Here is a 23,154-nt window from a genome sequence, read left to right as displayed (position 1 = left end):
CTGGTGGTTTATGAAACTCATGCCAGCAAATAAGAACCAAAGTGGAGTTAGGGTGAAGAGAGGGTGAGCTGAGGAAAGATGAAAAGTTGATTCTGGAAGGACCAAGAGGGCCAGGAGATGGGGCTGGGAAGGTGTACATTCCAGTGTTTGCCAGGTGTCATCCTGGGTAACACCTCTCTCTCTCTCTCTCTCTCTCTCTCTCTCTCTCTCTCTCTCTCTCTCTCTCACACACACACACACCTTGAGCATCCTGCCAGCCCACTTCCCAACCCAAAGGAATTCTCTGATGGTTGGAATCCGTATACGCGTCTCTTATGCAAAATATCCCACAATATCCAAGGAGGATGGCATGTGCGATCATTTTATTGCACGGGCAAAGGTTATGTCATGCCCACCTGCACTCCACCTGAAGCACGAGAAGCAACTAGAGTCAGTGCATCTTACACAAGTTCAGTGCTGGCCACAGAGCTTCCCCCCCAACCCCCCGCCAGCCCCCCGAAGGGCTGCTCTCATGGTGGCCTGTGCTAACCCTGCACGCAAGCGCAAGGCCCTGGCGTCCACCTGGATTCCAGCCCGTTTCCCCCAAACTCTTCTCCAACCATCCTCGTTAGCCAGGGGAAGGCCATTTATAAAAAGCTTTGTGGTTTTTATGAAGCAATGACTGCACGTGATAGCTTTTGCCCCAAATCACCAGGAAACTCCCACAGATTTGGCTGACCACTCCTTTCAGAGCTGACAAAAGACAAGCGTATCTATCTATTATGAAACTAGTGCCCAGGTGGCCATTCCCGCAGTCAGACGCGGTGACGGCGATGGGGTGCATTCTCCTGGACTCACGAAAGCGTGGGACGCAGAGGACAGTTGCTGGGCTCTGACTGGCTGGCCGGCCCCTGGGGGTCCCCGGACGTCCTCTCCGGCTGCCCTTCCTGACCCAGCGTGCCTGCCTCTCACACCTCGGAGAGCCTGACGTCGTAGGTGACCATGTTGAAGTTGTCCCAGGCGAAGAGCTTCTTCCCCAGGGGGTTGTAGTCGATCATGCTGCTGTACTTGTAGCGGTTCTTGAACGGGATGGCCAGGGCCTTGCTGCTCCCCGTGCCTGTGTCATACGCGAAGTTGACAGTGGCGTCGGGCGACGAGTAGCTGCTGACGGTGTACAAGGTGCCACAGATGACGAAGGCGTTGGCCACGGACTGCTTCCGGATGTTCGTCTCCCAGGTCTGTTCACGCTCCAGGCTCTCGGGGTTCAGCTTGGACAGGACGATGGCACCTTTGGCCTCCTCGGTGCTGTAGATGACCCACAGGCCCGACTCGTCCACTGCCAGGTCGATGTCCGTGTAGCCGCCCCAGGAATACGGGAACTGGCCGTGGTAGCCGGCTCCCGGGATGTCCTTCTCGGCCTTCACTGTCTCGGTGTTCAGCTCGTACCTGACCATCGTTCTGGACTCAGCCCCCTGGAAGTAGAGGCTCCCCCCATAAACCACGGCGCCGGTGCTCTCCAGCGGCCGGGGCAGCACGTGCACCTTGGACGGGTAGCCCTGCAAGAACTGGCTGAGGAGGCTGTACTCGAACACCTGGCGGATGCTGGTGCCCACCGTGTCAATCCTCCACGTGGTCTCCTGCGTGTAGGGGTAGACGGGCTTGGGGTCTCTCATCCACACCCCGTACTTGCCTGTGATGGTCTCAGCTGTTCTCAGAGTCACGGGCTCTCCCACCCACACGAGTTCTCCGCATCCTGGCGAATTAAAAACAAACAAAACAGAAAACACACGGGCTCGCCGTCGTCTCTCCACCTTGTGGAGCCAGCACAAGCCAGGAGCCCAGAGACCGACCACCTGGGTTTAAATCCTGGCTCCGCCACCTGCTGGCCGTGTGACTTTCAATCAGTTACTTTGCAAACTAGGCCTCGGTTCTCTCATTGGCCAAGGGGATAATAATAGTGCTTTGGGTGGTAGGGCTGTTATAAGTCTCCAGTGTCATTAGACATGTTCAGTGCTTGGTTAGAGGAAATGGCCAGTACATGCTGTGACTGTACGTGGTCAGAACTGAACCTTGACAGAGGCTGCCCCGGGGCTTCGGGCTGTATTTGTCACATTCGACTTACCCTGGCCAGGGTCTCATGTGTGTGCCCTGTATTATTCTTTATGACTTTCATGTCTGCTTCAGCTCGTTATTTAAAAATATACATAAGACAAAAATCAGGTCATTATAATAATCGCTAAAGTTTTACAAGCCCTGACTGATGGACCCTATATTTCAGGCACCATTTTAATAAAATAAAACCTGAATATAATTTTAAACACGCAGTGAAGAGGTGGTTAAAAACTTAGATTTAGCAGAATCCTAAGTTTCTGTACTTGACTAGGAACCTTCAGTTTCCTTAGAGAAGGTGCTCATCTCTCAAGGAATCATATTTTGAATATTTCCAAGTGCCCCAGCCCCAGGCAGGACCTGCAGTGCTAGCAATTATTGTCAATAACACGGAGAGGCACCGTTTCTGAAAACCACAGTCTTTGTCTTAACATCAGGCTTTCGGAACACCTTCAAGTGGGGTCACCGTACGTTTCCTAAGGACCCGAAGTTCAGTGACAGCCTGTGTGTCTGTCTGGCCCTGAGATACAGATATGAAGAACCCACTGAAAAACTTCATTGTTCATGAGTAATCGAGTCAATGTGACAATCACGTGGGTGAAACAGACCCATCTCCCATCTTCCCAGGGGCAGCCCGGCCCGGCCCGGCCCGGCCCGCGATCCCGAGGGTGGGTGACAGGACACAGGCCTTGCTGGGGAAAGTCTGATTCGCCCTGGAGAGGGAGGGAGCACACAGGACTAGACGCAGATGAAGACCACGTGGGGACAGAAGAGAGCACACTTAACATCATACCAGTGTCCCCGCTGTCACTCCCGGGATGGCCAGGTGGACTCTCCTTCAAGATTCGGGAAGCAGGCACCGCGGTTAACTCCGACTTCAGTTCCTGGAAGTCCACGTTCTCCAGATTCCATCTGGAAACTGTATTCAAAGAAAGGACGATACCCTGCCTCACGTGAGGAAGAGTGGCCGATGACTGGGATGAGGATGGCATTTCAATAGGCTCCCCACAAGGCGTTTGAGGACAGTCAATATGGAGGGGGGGCGGAAATAAAACTGGACTTTGCTGACAACTGTTGGAGCTGGGGTTCCTGTCATTCTCTCCACTTTGGTGAATGTTGGGAAAATTCCATAATAAAAAGCTCACAAATAATAAATTGCATAGCAATGTGCAGAGCATGGAGTAAGCTATTAGAAATAAACTAAAGGCAGCTTGTACTCCATTAAGATAACTTCCACTCAGCCCTAGCTGGTTTGGCTCAGTGGATAGAGCGTCGGCCTGCGGACTGAAGGGTCCCAGCGATTCCGGTCAAGGGCATGTACCTTGGTTGCGGGCACATCCCCAGTGGGGAGTGTGCAGGAGGCAGCTGATCGATGTTTCTCTCTCATCGATGTTTCTAGCTCTCTATCCCTCTCCCTTCCTCTCTGTAAAAAATCAATAAAATATATTTAAAGAAAAAACAAACTCCCACTCGAAGGCCTGGTTTCAGAGTAGGAACAGTATATGGATTCAGGGATATGGGAAGGTCCTCGGCTTCTCCTGGGGTGCCTGCGATTCGATGAACAGTCCCAGGCGTGATTTGGGGTTTCTTTTCCCTTTGCCATAGGCAAGCGTTCCTGTAAGAAGAAGCGTCTTAAGCTTGACACACTCCGTTGAAATATTCTGTCAGACCTCTTTCTGAGACCAGCGTTGGACCAGGAAAAGCGTGCAGGAATCCTACAGGAACTCAGGGGAGGGAAGAGGTGTGAGGACCCCGGTTAGACATAGTCACCACACTGTCACACATCACTGCTTTGGCTGAGGGTTATGGCCATCGGGGGTCCTTGAATACAAGGACAAAGCAGCAGCTACAAGGTGCAGGCTTAGCTGCTTTAAAATGGAGGCTTGTGATTCAGGTTTGGTGAGGTCAGCGGGTCAGGAGGCGATACCATTGTAGTTCTCACTGACCCAGAGAGGAGGGGATCCCCACCACAGGGGGCCCCACCGGCAAGTACCAGGCTCCGCCAGGAGGGAGGGGAGTCGGGCAAGAGCCCTTGCTGTGCTTTCGGTGGGAAGGGACAGGTGGGGCAGGCCACAGGTTTAGGATCGGCCATTTTCAGCAGGCTCTGGAGGCCTGGGGTGATCAGGGCAGGGCAACAGCTGACTTGAGTGTGAGAGCCTGAGACAGAGGGGTGGGTGGCTGTAGACTGATTGGATTATGCATGGAAGGTGTGCTTGCAGGTGAGTCTGATGCTACCCCAGGAATTGGCTAACCCCGCAAAGGGCAGTCCCTTCAGTATCAGCAGGGCCCAGATGTCAGAGCATCAGAATCAAAAGATAAGTCCTGGCCGGTGTGGGTCAGTGGTTAGTGTCGGCCCGCACACCAAGGTTGGATTCCCGGTCAAAATCATGTACCTGGGTTGCAGGTTCATTCCCAGCCCTGCTTGTGGCATGTGCGGGAGGCAACCAATCGATGTGTCTCACGTCAATGTTTGTCTCTCCCTGGCCCCTCCTCACCTACCCTACCTCCCTCCCTTCCACTCTCTCTCTCTCTCAAAATATCAGTGGAAAAAATAACCTCGGGTGAGGATTAACAACAACAAAAAGATATGCTGAAAGCGTGGGCCTTTCCTCTTGCTGGCCATCTCAGTCAGTTCTCTGCCCTGAGGGAGCCGGCTCCAGCTCAGGTTTGCCAGGTGTTGGGACAGGGGAGGGCGGGCCACGCGATGCCCAGCTGGGCTCCCACCCAGGGAGGAGGTCGGGAAGGCACTCACATCTTTTATCATGTGTCTGCTCACCCCTCCTAAATGCAGCTGTCGGGCAGAGAGGGCTCCAGGGGACCCCCGGCCCCTGTGCCACAGCTCATCCCTCTTAGCACATGGCGGACCAGTGGTTTAGTTGCTAGCTTTACCCAGTGGCCAGGTAAGTTCCTATTGAACGAGTACAGCAAAACGTTTTACATAAATGTGAAAGGCACGCTTTAACATTAAATACCCGTTGCATTTTGAAGTTATTACATGTTCTTACAAGCTCATATCTTTTTAAAGTGTGATGCTTTGTAAAAACACTGTGTAATATGAAGCGAGAATTCTCGTGATCCGTCCACAATGTGTAAGGCCACACAATTCACGACTTCACGTGTCTGCAGTCAAGGGGCCCTCCCTGAGCTGCTGGTATTGAGCTTCATGGACTACAGGACTGGAGAAGTTTCCTCCCTGGGATTTGCAGAGGAAACATTTAGCTAAGACGTGAGACTCGGGCTGGGCCCTGGCGCTGGGCGTGGCATCTTGTGGCCGGACGCCGGGGCCGCTCATCCCTTTCCTCTCCATCTCGGCCTTTGGCAGTGGCAGCTGTTCAGCTGTCTCTGTGAGAGCGCCCCTGCCCTGGGGTGGGGGGTCCCACCGCTGGCGATGCCCCTCACTCTGGAGTGGGCTGGTGAGCAGTGACCACCCTTCAGCCGAAACGCGTAGGCCACTGAGGCAGCCTTGCTATGCGGATGCAGCTAGGACGGTCACAGAACTTGGGGGCTTGCTGAGAAAAAGACGTATATTGAGAAAAGTGGAGGCATACACCCACAAGCCAGGGAGAAGAAAACTGAGAAGAGAAATGTCCTCTTTAGACACAGAGGGAATAAAGTGAGGGGAAAGCCCCCCAAACAGGCATTTCCTCGGGTAACTTCCTTGAAAATAGCTAAAATGTTGGCAACCGAAATACTGAAATACAGCTTCTTTATAAAAAGAGATGACGAACAGGTATTTGTTAATCATTCCTCATCTCAAAGCGGTTTTGTATAAATTATGTGATCCAGTGTCTTCACAAGTTTTAGAAAAATATTGAGATAGAATAAGGCTTCAGGATTGTAGTCTGTGTCTAACTGAATTACTGCCAGCACATACTGAGTGCCACCTGGGGGCGGGGCACTGGGCCAGGTGCTTGCTATCTTGACCTCTATTCCACATAATAATCCTGGAAGTGATTGGGCTGAGGCTCAGAGAGGTTAAGTAACCTGCTCGAGGTCACACAGCTGTTAGCGGTGGGACTAGGACTTGAACTCATGTCTGCCAAGGCCATGGCAGTTGTGACCCTTTCCACCTTCTGGGGCTGGTGCGGGGCGGGGGGGGGGGGGGGGGGAGTGTCACCTGTAAATGTATTGTGTCTCAGGACTGAAGGCTCCCTGAAAAATAAGGCGCTTCTCCTTTGAAGTGTCAAGCTTTCTCAGTAGAGGGCACTGGAGGAGCATGGTGGGAGGCAGATCTTCAGTCCTCAGGGGTGGCTGGTTGGTAGCCAGAGTGTGAACACGTCGGGTGGGGCCCCAGAAGCCTTGGCCTGGCCATGACCTTTCCACAGCCCTCTCATCATGGAACCCGGGGTCCCTGCACGGACCCCCCTGGCTCTGCTGGGCTCCTGCAGCCTGTGCCTGACCCCCTGGCCCGCAGCCACAGGTTGCTGGTCGCTCCACCTGCACTCAGGAGGTGGGCTTTGCAGCTCTGGACCAGCTCTGGCCACCTTCCCTGCTATCTATGGGCTGAACCCCACCTTCCTTCTGAGGCCCAAACTCCTTTAGGTTTGTCCTTCCTCTGCCCGAGGATGCCATGTGGAGTGTACTTACAGCTCATGGTTACTCCTTTATCATAGTTAAGCATTCTTTCTAGGGCTCTCCCTCCTGAGAGCAAGCCCACACCTTTGCTACCCCTTCTTCTTCCCCCACAGGGTGCATCTCCGACCCTAACGGTCCCCGCGAGATTTGCAACCAGGGGAGCAATGGGCAGCCGCAGCTCGTCTGGGTACCCCTGACCCCATCCCCAAGGCCCCCTTTCCTCTGACTTCCCAGTGAGCAAAAGCAGCCGCCTCAGTTAGTGTCTCTCCTACAACCTTTCTGGAGAGCAAAGCCACCCTGCCGAGCTCTCCTGCTGCCGCTTCTATCCTCAGCCCTTCCTTGTTCCAGTCCCCAGCCTTAACAAATGTCATCTGAGAAAAACCCAACTCTTTGTATTAAATGTCCCCGACTTAACCAGATTGTTGCCAGAGGGTTTACAAAAGCCGCAGAGACGTTTCTGTCTCCCTCTCTCCCTCGGCTCCCGCCCCTTTCCCCCCCCCCCCCCCCCCCCCCCCGCCACACTCTGCGGGAACCACACCTCAAGTGCTTTTGAAGTAAACAAGAATCACAATAAAACATAATGTCAGGGAGTGGCTTCCAGGGTGACTGCGAGGCCAGTTCTCCGTTGGCAGGTGGACTGGCTGGATTAGAAGCCCGCTGGCTTCTTCCTGGTTGTGTCAGCCAGAGCATCTGGCAATAGGCAGACTCCCAGACTAGAGCTGTCTGGCGTGAGGACCAAAGCCTGTGGAGAGGATGCAAGGCTCCAGGTCCAAAGTCCCAAAGGCAGGAAGCAGTTATGCAGAGGGGCCTGGACCGGGCTGGAAGTCCTAGCTTCCTAGCTCAGTATTGCCATGTGCCTGCTGAGTGACTTCGGGCAAGTTACTCAACCTCTCTGAGCCTCAGTATTCTTAGCTCAAAGTATAAATAACATGGTCTTCCATAAGGATGTGTCAAAACAAAAATTTCTCAGGAATGTTTCAAAATCATATCTCATTCTGAATATGGGAAAAAACAAAAAGGTTATGAAAATATTAAGGACTTTATTATATCAGACACCTCAACATTGTTAGGGCTTGGTTTCTATTAAAATTTAGTCCTTCTAGGGTGCAATGTTCATGTCGATTACAAAATTCTGTAAGTCTGCACATTCTTCTCTAGCTACCTTATCTCTGCTTTATAGACACGTAGAGAGATTAACCCAGAAACACAATTTATTAATTTGCATGTGTATAGTGTATACAGGCAAATGACATTATAATGATTTTTACTGTTATTTTCTGTCCTTGCCTGAAAAGTTAGGTCAGTATTGTATAAATGGAGAGGACGAAGAAAATTGGGTGCCACCTAATTGCAGGTCATAACGGTCCTCAAGGAAAGGGAAGACTAGCTGGGTGCTGGGTGCTGGGTGCTGTCCCAACACGGCCGTTCTCTAGAATCAGTGTGTGTTATAGAATCATTATGCACATGTTGACATTTTGATCATTAAATGACATTTTAAAACATTAGTGGAGCTCGGGCAAAAGAGGCCCTTTGTAGCTACAATCCATTTTCGGGGAGGCTGCTCCGTGCTGCAGACCCACCCCCACGAGGGGATGTTAGCTCCATCCTGCAGGCGAGGAAGCGAGCCTGAGTGGAGGACCTGGGGTGTCCCCAGGGCATATCCTGCCCACCTTCTCCAGCCGTTGCTGTGGCAACCTGCCTGGTGCAGGTGCCTGGTGCTAGGACCTGGCCTCAGCTGCCCTGCTGACTCATCAGTGGTTACTATTTTGCCGCAAACGGTTTATCTTTCTTTGTCTCACTCTATTTACAATCTTTGCTGAGTCACTTTAAAGTACATTGCAGACCTCCCGACACCTCCTAACCACGATACCATATCTCACCCAAGAAACCTAACACGAATCCGGGAACAATCTACTCAGCGGCAGTCTAACTGGGCGTTTCCTCACGAATCCCCACCCTGCCCCTGGCAGCTCTTTCCCCCTGGATGCAGGAGCCAATCCAGGCTCACACCTGCATTTGGTGATCGTGTCTCTCTAGTCCCCTTCAATTTTGACATTAACATCTTGGAAGAGTCCAGATGAACTGTCCCACACCTGGATGGGCTGGCTTGTTTCCTCCTGATGGGACAACATATTCAACAGTGCACATCTAGGGGCACAATTTCACAAAAAGTGACGCAAATCCTGTCTTCCCCGCTACCAGGGAGTGTGTGCCCCTGGCCCCTCCCGGTGCACACACAGACTCGCCACCCGCAGGGCCTCGATGGACACAGAGCATCTCACTCAGCAGAAGCCTCCTCAAGGAGTGGCATGGTGGCTCTGCTGCAGAGGGTCTCCGATGGGGCAAAGCAGAGGACAACTTCCCAAACAACACGCCGGGGGAACTGACAAAGGGTTACTACTGCGTCTTTGTGTTGCCAAGGAGAAGGGCATTGATCACCTGTTACCATTTCATAAATCTCTTGCCATTTCATAAATGGAGGTCACGTTAACCCCAAAAGGTAGGAATCGGCCGCTCTGAACAAAGATTCACAGCAGGATAGTTTTCTGAAAAGGATGGCTGGCACTTTCTACTGATCGCCCACGGGTACATCTCACCTGGTCCTCACCGCTCTCCTTTTGCTGTGGGCCGTGAAAACTTTGTCAGGGGCAGGCACACAGTCCGGTACCACTCACCTGGATGGAACCATCGGGAGTTAAACTGCTAGTAACAGGTGAAAGCGATTGCCTTACCCTCCCTCATCCGTCTGCCTTGTGCTGATGTGTGGTTTCTGGGAGGAGGGAGAGGGCAGGAAGGGCATACCTGGGCCACCTGTCCCAGGTCACCCTGAACGCTGCCACCTTCTTACCTTCCCTGGAGCCTGGTGGCACATCCGGAGAGGTGCTGCGGGCTTGGGGACACTGGCCCCTCCGGAGCCTTTCTACCTCCTGGCTGCTGCTCTCCAACCTCCTGGCCAGATCCTCATTCTCTGCCCCCAGCCGCCTCCTCTCCTCCTCCAGCAGCTCCTTGTCCCGGAGAAGGTTGCCGTAGGCAGTTTCCAGCTCCCGGGCTTGACTTTCCAGCTGTTCTCGCTCCCTCATGAGGGTGTCCAGCTTCCTCGGCGGCCCCTCCGAGGGCCCAGCCGCCTGGGCCCCGGTCAGCTGGCGGAGGAGGCCCTCCAGGGAGCTGAGCCGGGCCTTGGTGCTCTCCAGGTCGGCGCGCTGGCTGCTGCTGTCTCTCTGCAGGTCCTGGATGGCTGACATGGCCTGGCCCTGCTCGGGGCAGCTGGACTCGGTGGGGCTGGCCACGCTGAAGGTGTACTGGCATCGGCCACTCTGGTCATTGGCCTTGCGGAGCTGGGCTGACCTGGCCCCCACATCCCACAGCAGACAGCCCAGAAGCAGCAGCTGGACAGCTGGCATCTTGGGCCCGTGGCTGCAGTGCTGTGCACCGAGTCCCCGGGGCAGAGGCTGGGCGAGGCTCCCTCTGGAAGGCTCCCCTGCAGGAGAGGTGCCCGGCTGGGTGGCCCTGCCGGGTCATATATACTGGGAGCCAGCCCTGCAGGGGGCAGAGAGGTGGCCACGTGAGGCCGGGTGGGGCCACACACAAGAGGTTGTTTTCACACTGCCGGCAAGACTCTTAGAAAATGACTTTCCAGAGTCTGTTTTGAATTTCTTTTTTAAAAAAAGTCCCACTTCACGCATCACACGTCCCCATAATATCCCTCTACGCACCCCCCCCCCAATTTTGCACACACACCCTCACACGTGCCCACCGCATCCTGCATGACCACTGTGGGCAGATTTCAACAAGGGTTTATTTCCAGCTCATATTTCCATTTATGCTGCAGACTTTGTTGAGAACCTGCTGTGTGTCAGGCACTGTGCTAGGAACCGGGGACACAGACCTGCCTGAGACACAGTCTCTCTTCCCTGTGGCAGCGACAGAGACCACGGCCAGCCAGACACAGGGCAGGGCCACCAGGCTTCAGGCGGAGCGGGAGCAGAATTCTTCCCTTGTCCCTGGCTTTACAACAAGTGTGGGTGTGTCTCTGGGAGAAGGTTTTTTTCTTTTTAAATTTGTATTAATTGATTCTAGAGAGAGGGGGGAAGGGAGAGAAATAGAGATGGGATGGGGGGGGGTCGGGGGGAGCTATCTGTTTGTTGTCCCACTTATTTAAGCATTCATTGGCCGATTATGTGCCCTGATTGGGGATCTAACCCACAACCTTGGCATATCGGGACAACACTCCATCGGCCAGAGCTTTGGAAGAACTTTCTTATGCCAGTCTTGCATTGCAGGGACCAATGTCAATATTAGTCTCTACTGTGTGTGTGTGTGTTTATGTGCGCGCGCGCACGTGTGCACGCACATGCGTGCACAAGGTCCATGAACCCATGAACCTCACTGATAAAATCTCTGGAACCCTTCTCAGGAAGATGTTTTAAAATACATAGGGTTGCAAAGAAAATGCATGACATTGAAATACTATAATCAAAATATTTTAAAAATTTGAATACACCTATCCTTTATTAGCCTGTTAAAATCCAGGTCTGCCTAGGGTGGGGTGCTGTCTAATTTCAAAGTAGTTTTGAATGTAAATGCTGTCACATCTTTGGTGGTAAGAGTCGCAGGCACTGCTAATGCAACGTTAGATTTATGGCTGTATCCACAAGGCAATGAAATGTTAAACCTAAATTTTAGTTAGAGGGTGGTGACAATAAAGATGTATTTTTTTTTTCCATCCAAGTTTCTGGGCCTTAGGTTGATAATCCCTGTTCTACATGAATAAGCCAAAAGGAAAAAAATAACAAAAAGTAAAACAAACAAACGAAAAAAAACCTCACCAGCTATGCCAAGAGGAGGTCCGTGCAAATCAGAACGTGAGATGTGGCCTCACACGTAACTTTTAAATAGTTTGCCTTGGAGCAACTTAATGATAACCAAGAACATCTTCAATTCCTGTGAAGTAAATATTTCTGATAACATCTTCAATATTGGTGAAGTAGATGTTCCAGATGTGCCTGGGCAGACTCACCTTGAGACTGGGAAAGTACATTTTGCTCAAAAGATGCTATTCTTATTTGAATGGTTCTAAAGTTAGACTTGAACTTGAAACATTTGCAAATCGGTGTATGCTTACTGCTGACTAAAGGGTACCATTCTTAGTTCCTGAATCAGATAAAAAAATTACCAAAATATATGTGTGTGTGTGTGTGTGTTTTAAAGATACCATCAGCAAGATCTGGCTCGAATCTGTTTGGCTTTACTGGTAAAAGATGGCTCCTGTACCGCTAACTCCACAGAGGAAAAGGGTCCAGTAAAGCAGTTTTACTACTTCCGTTTGCTCAGGTGATTGCTCGTAAAGGAAGAACATAGGACTAGAAGCCATGGATTTCCTTTTGATGGTACAGCCATGACGTGTATAACACAGGGGCATAAGTCTGTAGTTCCCGTGGTGTTCCAGTTCATCCCCTCAGCCCTTCAATGAATCTTTGTGTTGTCATTTCCCCCCCCACTCCCCTCCAAACTCTATCCTTCTCTCTATCTCCCCCAACCTGCAGACTAGTCCGTGGCATGAGCGGTCACTGTTGAGCTGTGTGGGTGCTCATTGGGGGTGTAGAGATGAACAATCCTTGGCATTTTCACTTGGTCCGACCCAGTTCTGAATACTAGTCTTTCTTCATGTTTCCTGGCAAAAGCCACTATACATGGTTAAGAGAAGAATATGTGGCCATTGGCTTCATTGAGCTTTCCTCAATCACAGTGGTTCGCCATCCTTTCTTTCCCTGGGGCTCAACGTGATAAGGACAGCTCAAGGCCACCCCCCCATCTGCCTTCCTGTGCTGGCCCCCCATCACCACCCCCTCTGCTGGCTCTCAGCACCTTCCCCCCAAAGCCTGCATGGAATGCCAGAGCCACGAGGGCCCTTCCAATAGAAAACAGAGGCCCATAGAAGGAGAGGGACCTGCCAGGGCCCCACAGCCCATGGTGGCAGCACCAGAGGAAAACAGCTCTCCTGGTTCTGAGGCTTTCCACCTTCTTGCATAAGCCAAGTCCACACAGTGCCCAGGGGTTGCCCAGAACAGACAAAAGGTTCCCGTCGCTTTCCCCCAGGAACCGATGCTCAGTGGTCGGCAAACGCATTAGTCAACAGAGCCAAATATCAACAGGACAACGACTGAAACTTCTTTTGAGAGCCAAATTTTTTAAACTTAAACTTCTTCTAACGCCACTTCTTCAAAATAGACTCGCCCAGGCCGTGGTATTTTGTGGAAGAGCCACACTCAAGGGGCCAAAGAGCCGCATGTGGCTCGCGAGCCGCAGTTTGCCGACCACTGCTCTAGGAAATGAGCTAGTTCCCTCTATTCCCTTAAGCAGAGGCCTTCACTGGAGGAACACGTGTGCACGCCCTGGAGTTTTACAGTGATTTGGTGAAACGGCAGCCTTTCATGAGCGAGAATGACATATTTTCCCCAAAGCAGAGGAAAGGGTTCACTGCAAGACACAGGAAACTCCCAGCTCCCTGAGCAGCAATGAACATCTGGTCGGTTCAGCCTGCCCTCTTCACCTTCCTGCCGCCCCCACCCCTTGGGGGCCAGGCCCGCACTCCCCACCGCCCCACCTCCTGGAATTTTCCTGGACATGGAGACCGCCTTCCCGCTGAGGAAACACTGTCCCCTCCGGTGTTTGACCGTGTTCCATCTCCATTTGTTGTTAGACCGTGTTCCATCTCCATTTCCTTTCCGGCGCCTGGAGCCAGGGAGTCTCCCGCTCAGATGCTCCGGGAAGATGCTCCTGGGAATGTGTCCGGCCAACTGCAGGCTTAGGCTTGTTGTCGGGGCAGCAGCGGAAGGCGCGGCCGCGCAGGATGGAGGCGGCAGGGGGCGCTCGGGGGCAGCAGCCTCAAGGCCCCTTCCATTCCGGGCTGCGCTTATTTCCGTTGGGTTTAAGCTGGTTGGCTACTGTTTTCTCCCGCAATTAGCTCTTCCGCGAGAAACGGTCACCCCAGGAAGGTAGAGCTGTGACTGCGTTGCTCACCGTTTTGTCCCCAGGGTCTGGGCAGATGTAAATGCTCAATAAATGTTCAGTGGATGCATGGATGGACACATCATGCAAGCAGAAAAAGAACATAAAGATCCCCAAGGAGTCGGAACAGAGCCTCCCATGCACCATCGTCTAGGCTGCTCAGGACTTTTCTGCACGACCTGGGCTTCCCTTGTCACCCACGCAGTGGCGTGAGGCTCTCACAGACCCTTACCGCCCTTCTCAGCATTTATTTAATTAGCAGTAAGTCAAGAATAGCCTTGACTCCACATCAAAGATCCCAAGTGGATTGTGCCCACCAGTAATGTATAAACTTTCAGTGCATGAGAAGCTCTTGTAAACATCCAAACATTTCATGTGAACCCAGCTTCTTTCCTCCCGGGCCCTGGGCTCCCTAGGTGATAGGTTAGTTCTTCCTTATTTGACTGGAGGTAAGACCCCCCAGGGAATAGCTGTTGGGCTGTGCCAGCACAGGCAAAATGGGCGTTTTGGGGGGTTTTCTGGAACTCTATTTACATTTTTCCATGGGAAAATTTTTCTCATGGCTTTTATTAAAGAAGAAAAACATACTTTTTTTTTTTTTTAAAGAAGACTGTATTGTGACTATAGGAGAAATCAAGATGGACATGTGAGTAGGAATCTGATTGATAGGAATCAGAGCCTGGAGCCTTGGTTGTCCAGAAGTCCATGTGTCCATGTGGATTTTCTCAGTCAATATATATTACCAGCCCAACAGCTATTCCCTGGGGGGTCTGTGAAATGTTTGGATGTTTACAAGAGCTTCTCATACACTAAAAGTTTATACATTACTGGTGGGGCACAATCCACTTGGGATCTTTGATGTGGAGTCAAGGCTATTCTTGACTTACTGCTAATTAAATAAATGCTTAGAAGGGCGGTAAGAGTCTGTGAGAGCCTCACGCCACAGGAGCAACACATCGGAAAATACGCCGAAACCACAGCGAAGTGTGGATTGAGCGTGGCCTACAACAACACACAGCCAAAACTTTCGGCTTTTGAGAAAGTTCACAAGGAGATAAAATGTTGCTTTCTCTCTTTCCATAGTCCCTTGTACCTAAACATATTTTTTTACATTTACCAACTCATTTTCATTTTGAATCTTATGACCATCTGAGAGATAAGTACAATTCACCCCATTTTATAAAAGAGGAAACTGAAATTTGACTTGCCAGTCCATGAATGGGTGGTTAAAAGAGAGTCTAGCGCCTCCCGGTGGCATCTCCCACACCTTCCCATGCCACGGCCCCTCCCTGTGCCATTCATCAAAATGATGCAAACATTTAAAAATTTAAGCTCTGATCTATATTGGGTTCATCACGATTTTTCTTGGCAGGTAATTAGCATAAACTTCACTGTCCAAATGACAATCAGAAAGAATTCACAGAAAGGCAGAGTATTTTCCATAGAAAGTGATAAAAGATCATTAAAATATTCTCATCTTATTGCTTATTCCTTATATTGCTGTTCTCTTAGGAGTCAGGATATAATAGCAGAAAGTTGCTGGGATCTAGATATCTCCACATGGTCCTCTCACTCCTGTGTCATTGGGGGTTACTGGTCAACTGGCCATGCTTCCTTTCTCCAGATTTTAAATGCCTCAAATGTTCTTGTGATGCTCAGATGACACAATGAAAACCCTTAGAGTATCTTGAATGCTCATTGCTACTCATCCTACCTCTAGTGGAGCAATGGGGTTCCATAAGGATGACAGTTCCTCCTGAATTTATTTTACAAGATGTTGCTATGGTACAAGGGCTAAGAATCATTTCCCTATAAAATAGCCACCACTTATTGTGCCCAGATTGTACAGTAGGAGTTTTACATATGGAGTCTATCAGAGTCTATCATCCTTTCAGCCAGCCTACTAGATGGTTAATATTCTCCCCACATCACTAGTTTCTGAGTCTTGAGGAGAGACACATGGGTAATTTTGGGAGCTGGGATGTGAAGCCAGCTTCTTTCCTCCCCTGGCCCTGGGCTCCCTAGGTGATTGGTTAGTTCTTCCTTATTTGACTGGAGGTAAGTCAACTTCTCTGTAGATAATACCTCAGCATGATATGTATTATTAAGAGAGGGAATTCATCACTAGAACATTTCCATCTATTCATTTCCTTCCTGAATTCTTTTATCCCACAGAGAACAGAAAATGTCTTCCCTGCTGATCAGTTAAATCCAAGCAACAGATTTCAGTATGCACGACTCAAAGGGCTTTAAATGAACACTGTACGACAGTATATTTTATTTTTGAAGATAGAACTGTGATCTCCCACCTGCAAAATTAAGTCATGACAGAATGCCAAGAAGGTAGGCACGCACATTGGCGATTTGGCTTTAAGTGAGAACAGTTTGTTCTTTAAAAATCCAGTTATGGTAGGTTACATCCAGTGCTCGAGGTTGGGGAATTTCAAAAGAAAGAGCTATTTGCTTTGCCCCATTGTCAAAGTAGAAAAACATCGGATGTGGAAACTCAGGAGATGACCTATGTCAACGACCCGAGCATCTGATGGGAATGACACGCATTGCAGATTACCCGTGGTTGTATTTTAGGTCCAGCAAGTTTCCTAACAAGCTCCGAGTATCCCAGGCTACTTTTCCACAAAACTTAGCCTGCCTGTGGTCAGGGATGTCCGAATGATTTTACACTTAGCACTGGCAAGACTGAATAATAAAGGTAAATCTGCTAAAAACAAAAACAGACAAAATCCAAGAACATTGTGCAGCCCACATTAACTATAACTGAAAAATTCTAACAGTAACATCCTTTTCTATCATTGCAGCATTTTAAATAGATTCTGCACTCTTTCTGGGATCTGGCTTCAGCCCCCTGGTTTCCTGTGCCCCTCTGGTGTCCGCTGATCTTAGCTGGGTTCTTTTCTTCCTTCTGACTAGTGCTCTTTCTACCAATTGCTACTGTGATATTGTGATTGACAAGAAATATATATTTGATAATCTAAGTGATCAAATGTATATTTTTCATACACATTTGGTCTTGGTCCATAGTTCCTGACTCATAACTCCCTAAACCCTTGGAATTTCCTAAGTGATGAGAGCATAAAGGTGTCTTTTGTTATATTAATGAGGTGACTTTTGGACCCCACCTGAGGATGGGGGCTGGTTGCCATGAGAGCCAACCAGATGATTAGAGAGTTGGACAGTTCAGTGCCCCCCACCCCACCACCTCCAAGGAGTGGAGAAGACCTGGAGGTTGAATCAATTGCCAACGGCCAATGATTTAATCAACCACAACTATGCAATGAAGCCTCCATAAAAAACCCAACAGGATATGGTTCAGAGAGCTGGTGGACGCGTGGAGATGTGGGGACAGTGATGCACCTGGAGAGGGCACAAAAGCCTGCACCCCCTCCCCATCGCTTGCCCAGTGCATCTCTTCCATCTGCCCTTCCTGAGTCATATCTTCTGACAATAAATCGGTAACGTAGTCAATAAAATGTCTCTCTGCCTTGTGAGCTGCTCTAGCAAATTAAACCTTGAGGAGGGGTCCAGTCTGCAGCTGGTCTGACTGAAGGGCAGGTGAGAGCCTGGCCTGTGCCTGGCATCTGAAGTGGGGGGTGTCTTGTAGGACCGAATCCTTAACCTGTGGAATCTGATGCTGTCGCTGGGTAGACAGTGTCAGAATTGAGTTGAATTCTTAGACACCCTTGCTGATGTCTTGCTTAGAGTTGTTTGTTGGTGTGGGGAACTCCTCCCCCAACATTGGAAATTGGGTCTCAGAACATCCAAAAGACCTACCTTCCCACAATCGACACAGTTGCTTGGGGAGCCCATGTGTGGTAGCCGGCCTCCATGATGGCCGCCAAGATCCTGCTTCCTGGCATTTCAGCTTGATTTCAGGTTCAAATGCACTTTGCGTTTTAGGTAATATTTGTTTGCCACCATGCACTGAGTGTCTTTTATGTTCCAAACATTGTGTTGTGTACTCAACCATGCATTATCTGTCTTAGTGTCACTGCAGTCCTGCGAGGCAGATGATTTTATCCCCAACTTACTGGTGGGGAAACTGAGGCTCAGAGACTTGCCGAAGGTCACACACCTAGAAAGTCGTGGAGCCAGGATTTGGGTAAATGACTCTCTCTGGCTCTTAACCTCACACTCTTCTGCTGTGCCTGGTGCTTGCCCTGCCCTGGTTCTTGACCCTGGGCTGTGGTCTGTTACTTTTTATAAGATGGAAAAACTGACCGTGTTTATATGCTAAAGGGGAAGAGCCAACAGGGAGGGAGAAGTGTCCATCTTAATGATAACAACAGCTGACATTTATTAAGTATAGCCATGTGCCAGCAGCTGTGCTGAGCTTGGTACCAGGATGGCATCCTGAGACTCTCATAACACACTTATAAAGTAGGTACTAATCACTTACACATGAGAAAGGGGGCGTTTTGTCCGAGATCACCCAGAGAGGGTGATTTAGATACTAGTGCAGCGGGGCTGAACTGCTGTGCTCAGAAACGCAGAGATCGCTGTCTTCCCTGGCACGGAAGCCCAGCTTCTCTTTAGTGAGCACCTGGTCACTGCCAAGGGCTTGGTTTACATTGATTATGATGCTGTGGTTTCCCTCAGGGTGGGCATGTGTATGTCTCCATTTTAAAAGTCAGAAAAGCACGCCTGCGTGGCTGTTGACTTGCTCCAAGACTTCCTCTGTTCTGCTTAAATGCTCCGCCATGAATGAGGATGGGTGTGGGGTCTGCGTCCTCAGATCATTCCTGGCATGTCTCCAACACTTCCTATGTAGTAAACTGGAGTGGGAATTCCTAGCTCAGGAAAGTGATGTTCTTGAGAGCAGGATGTTAGGATTGGGTGGCTGTACCACCCTTCTAATGAGCCTGAACTCCACTGCTGTGATGGAGACAATACAGGCAATTATACCTCTGTGTGTGTGTGTGTGTGTGTGTGTGTGTGTGTGTGTGTGTGTGTGTTTATGTTTTTATTGATGATTTAGAGAGGGAGAGAGAGAGGAACATTGATCAGCTGCCTCCTGCATGCCCCCAATGGGGGATCAAGCCCAAAACCCAGGCATGTACCCTGACTGGAATTGAACCAGCCAGCGACTTTTTGGTGCACAGAACAATGCTCAACCAAAGGAGCCACATCGGCCAGGGCCCTTGCTTTTTTTTTTTTTTTTTTTTTTTGTATCTTTGTAAATACTTCATTCTGTTTCCAGATAGAATATTGAACTTTACATGTTATTTTAAACACAACTAAGACACAGCTAACTGAAGTTAAATATACAAGAAGTTTATGAGATAGAAGATACACATGAGAAAACCTGAAGGATTAGCTTCATTTGCCCGCCTAGGAACATCAGGACTTGTAGAATTCATACTGGCCCTGTATATCAATTACTTGTGTTTCCTTTAAGTACTTGTTGACCCTCCCAGAGAGCATATTATCCTATAGCATCTAAGAAATTGGTGAATAGCTAGGTTTTCCATTTTATCAAAGTACAAAGCATTGTTTTAATCCTAGGCCTTTTGACAGAATCCAGTATCTCTTCGTAAAAGGATACTTTCATTAAGTGTGCAATAAGACTGGAAATGTGAGAATAAAAAGCACTAAAAGCAGGAAAAGAAGTCTGGAAACAAGTTGAAAAAGGCCTTTTTTTTTTGGTAAGAGATCATGTAGGAATTGTATTGCCCTAAATGACAGAATGTGGGATTTTTAGAAAGTAGCAGATGTTTATCTTCTTAAGTTTTCATTGATTTCCTCTGCGATATAGAGATGCCCTGTATTTGCTTTCTGATTCAATAATTGAATAAGATTTCATTAACAAATTTAATGAAAAGAAAAAGTGTTCTTTTTTACTGTTGCTTTTGACCAGGGAAAACTCTTAGCCCTACTTTTGATATACAGGCATGGCACTGTTTACAACACCCATTTTACTAAAGAAGGCATTTCTTTAAAAAAAAAATGTGATGCACAGTATATTTTGGTCTAATCATAAAAATTTTCTGAAAACAGCCCTAACTGGTTTGGTTCAGTGGATAGAGCATCAGCCTGATGACTGAAGGATCCCAGGTTCGATTCCTGTCAAGGGCATGTACCTTGGTTGCGGGCACATCCCCACTAGGGGGTGTGCAGGAGGCAGCTGATTGCTGTTTCTCTCTCAACGATTTTTCTAACTCTCTATCCCTGTCCCTTCCTCTTTGTAAAAAATCAATAAAATATATTTTATTTAAAAAAATTAAAAATTTTCTGAAAACAATCAGGTGTAAATCATTGAAAATATGTTGAGCCCTAGCCAGTTTGGCTCAGTGGATAGAACATCAACCTGCGGACTGAAGGGTCCTGGGTTTGATTCCCGTCAAGGGCACATGCCCGGGTTATGGGCTCGATCTCCAGTGGGGGGCGTGCAGAAGGTGGCTGATCAATGATTCTCTCTCATCATTGATGTTTCTATCTCTCTCTCTCTCCCTCTCCTTTCCTCTCTGAAATCAATAAAAATATATTTTAAAAAAATGTTGAAAAGAGGATAGGAAATGTGATATAAATTCACGATGAATGAGAAGCTTGGAGAGGGAAAAAAGGGGTCACAAGGAGAAAGACCGTGAGCATGTTATGACTTTTATATTTAAGTGACCAGCAAAAAGTCTCCGAAATGTTTACATTGGTTTCCCTTTTTCCAAAGTCCCATCCCTTACACCTCATTGGCTCTTCACAACAACTGGTATATCAGTTAGGGATGCTTTCATCTGCAAGAAACAGGGAGTCTGGCTTAAATAGGTGGAGGTTGTTTTTCTCATTTAACAAGAGTCTGGGAATAGGCGTGGTGGCCCAACAGTGTCATCGGGACCCAGGCTCCCCCCACCTTCCACGCTACTATTTGGATAAGAATGCTGGCTTCTCTCCCTCAAAGCCACCACCCAGCATCACATCTGGGTGGAAGGCGGGAAGGAGGAGGAGGGAAGAGAGCATCAGGGACATCTTTGCTCTTATTAGAAAAGCAAGAACTTTCCTAACAGGCCTTTCATTGGTCAGGGAGAGTGGGAATGTCATTATGTCACTTTCTCAGCCTGTCTGTGGTGGAGGTCAGCAAGAGCGAAGAGTTGGGGCACGGAAATCTGGTGCACCAACCAGTCGTACGGACCACGTCGTATTAGTTTCATCTTCAGCTTATAGAGGAGAAAGCTAGTGTGTATTGTGATCATCAGGTGCAGAGAGGCAGCTGGGCACAAGCTTCGGTCCCCTAAATTCAGCACCCCTGTTATTTCCACTGTAGTTCTCAACCTATCTAAACTCTGCTATAGAAAAGGATGACAGTGTTTGCAATGGGGCTATATTCTGATCCATCAGTTTTTAAACCAGTAGTTTTATATCAATATATTACATGGTATTTTTATCATTGTTGTGTAATAAACACCATTATTCTTCTACTTTTATGAGTGTGTTTACAACCACTAAGCTTTAAAAACATGAATGTGAGCATTGTGTATAATGGCAGAACACTGCAGGGAACCCTTAATTTTCCACAATAGGGGATTGGTTGAAAAGGCTTATACCACAAAACGTACTAGTCAGAAATCATTTCAGAAGAATATTGGTATTTACAATATTTTATTAAATTAAATATGTAAATTATAAAACTGTATGTACATTGTGGCCCATAAGTTTGTAAATATATGTTCTGTATATAAAAGCTAAATATAGATATAGCAAAGTATTCATGGTGATTATATTTAGGTGATGAGAATACACGAAGTTTTGGTTTTCATCTTTGTATGTTTTGTAATATGATTTATTATTTAAAAAGTCCGGTTTATTCAATTTTTTTATTTGTAATTTAAAAATACATGTATATCTTATTGTTGACAGCATTATAGATGTCTCCCATTTCCACTCCCCTTTATCCCCCTCCTAAAAGTCAGGTTTATTGAAGTATAATTTTCATACAGTAAAATTCACCCTTTTTATGTGTGTGAGTTTTGCCAAAAATGTAGTTATGTGACCACCATCACAATCAAAATACAGAATATTTCTCTTATCCCCCAAATATTCCTCCTTTTCACTGGCCCTGGGTAACCACTGATCTGATTTCTGTCTATAGTTTTACCTTTTCAAGAATGTCCTCTAAGTGAAGATATGTACTATGCAGGCTTCTGTCAATTAGCATGAATGCTTTTGAGATCGTCCCTGTTGGTGCTTGGATCAGTAGTTCATCCCTTCTCACTGCTGAGCAGCCTTCCACAGCTGGATGCATCATCACACGTTTAACCTTCTAGCAGCTGATAGAGACTGGTGGCTTTTAATTTTGGACTAATATAGCTGTATTATTTCTGGGGCTGCCATAACGAAGTACCACAAACTGGGTGGCTTACACAACAGAAATGCATTGTCGAACAGCGGAAAAGTGAGGGGAGGGAAAAATCACCAACTAGAGAAAATAAAGGGGAAACTCGGAGTTGTCTCCTGAGAAACTGAGACTGCCTTGCCCTTGGCACCGATGTGCAGGGTGAATGGATACTCAGCGGCCCAGAAACCCCCGAGGTGAGAAATAATTTAAAAATGGGTCCCTGATAATACTCCTGCAATGCTTGGCAGAAGTGATGTAAAACTTGAAAGCAACTTCTGTGGGGTTCCCACAGGAAGAAAGGCCCCCTCCTAACTGGAGGGACCATCTGCCATCAGCAACAGCCAGCAGGCACTACAACCGGGAACCTCATGTTATTTTCACAACGATATGAAAGAACATAAAACAGTCATTGTAGAAATAATTGAAGACTTGAAATCCTAAAAAAAATTACATGGTGCTTGAAAAACAAAACAGGCAGATTTGAAAAGTAAATACAGCTTTCTAACAATGACAAATATAGTCAAATATTTGAAGGTCATTGTCTGAGGACTTCCAAAAGCCCAGTGTAACAAACATATGGGTTGAAGAGCAAATCTATAGGTTAATCAGATATAGGTGAAAATAAAACCGATGCGCTGCAGGAGAAAGGGAAAGATAGTCCAAGATCACACCCAAGAGAAATGAAAAGATACAAAATATGACTGAAATAAAGGAACCTGGGGAGGTTTCCCATGTTCCTTTCAGATGTGCTCCTTGGCAGATTTTTTCTTGATAGAAAAGAGACTATAAGGCAATACGTTATTTAGTTTTTTTCCATTTTAGGAACTTTAAAAAAATGACAAAAAGGAAAGTTTTAAGAAAGAATCTGGTCTTTAGGAATATCAGGATGCCACCCCATGAAAGGGTCTCTTATTAGGGAAGTAGAATTAATTGCAAAGTGATTCAAAAAGGGTATAGTTTCTGTGAAGGTAAAGGTGATTAGGACAGACAGTAACTCTGTTCAGACATTTGATATCCAAACTCTACATGTAAGAAGTTTTAAAAAAGGTCTTTAAGGGCAGGCAAATGGGAGAAATAACAGTACAATGTTGATGCTTAATGCTTGAGTTCAATGTGAGAAGACAGCCAAACTTTGACCTTGG

The 23,154-nt window shown here is 48.1% G+C and overlaps 1 protein-coding gene across 1 annotated transcript; it reads right to left on the bottom strand.

The window, feature by feature from the left end:
• Positions 1–346: 346 nt before the first annotated feature.
• MYOC (myocilin) lies at positions 347–10,186 on the bottom strand. Its single transcript, XM_080647726.1, has 3 exons — positions 9,512–10,186; positions 2,882–3,007; positions 347–1,732 (listed from the first exon to the last, which is right to left on the bottom strand). Exons 1-3 carry the CDS (start codon positions 10,062–10,064, stop codon positions 948–950), a joined length of 1,464 nt encoding a protein of 487 aa, XP_080503852.1. The 5' UTR covers positions 10,065–10,186; the 3' UTR covers positions 347–947.
• Positions 10,187–23,154: the final 12,968 nt, after the last annotated feature.

Source organism: Plecotus auritus (assembly GCF_963455305.1).
Source record: "Plecotus auritus genome assembly, chromosome: 12".
In the NCBI taxonomy this organism is placed as follows: Eukaryota; Metazoa; Chordata; class Mammalia; order Chiroptera; family Vespertilionidae; genus Plecotus; species Plecotus auritus.
Note: the sequence above shows the minus strand (reverse complement) of the source record. Positions and strands in the feature narration are given on the sequence as shown.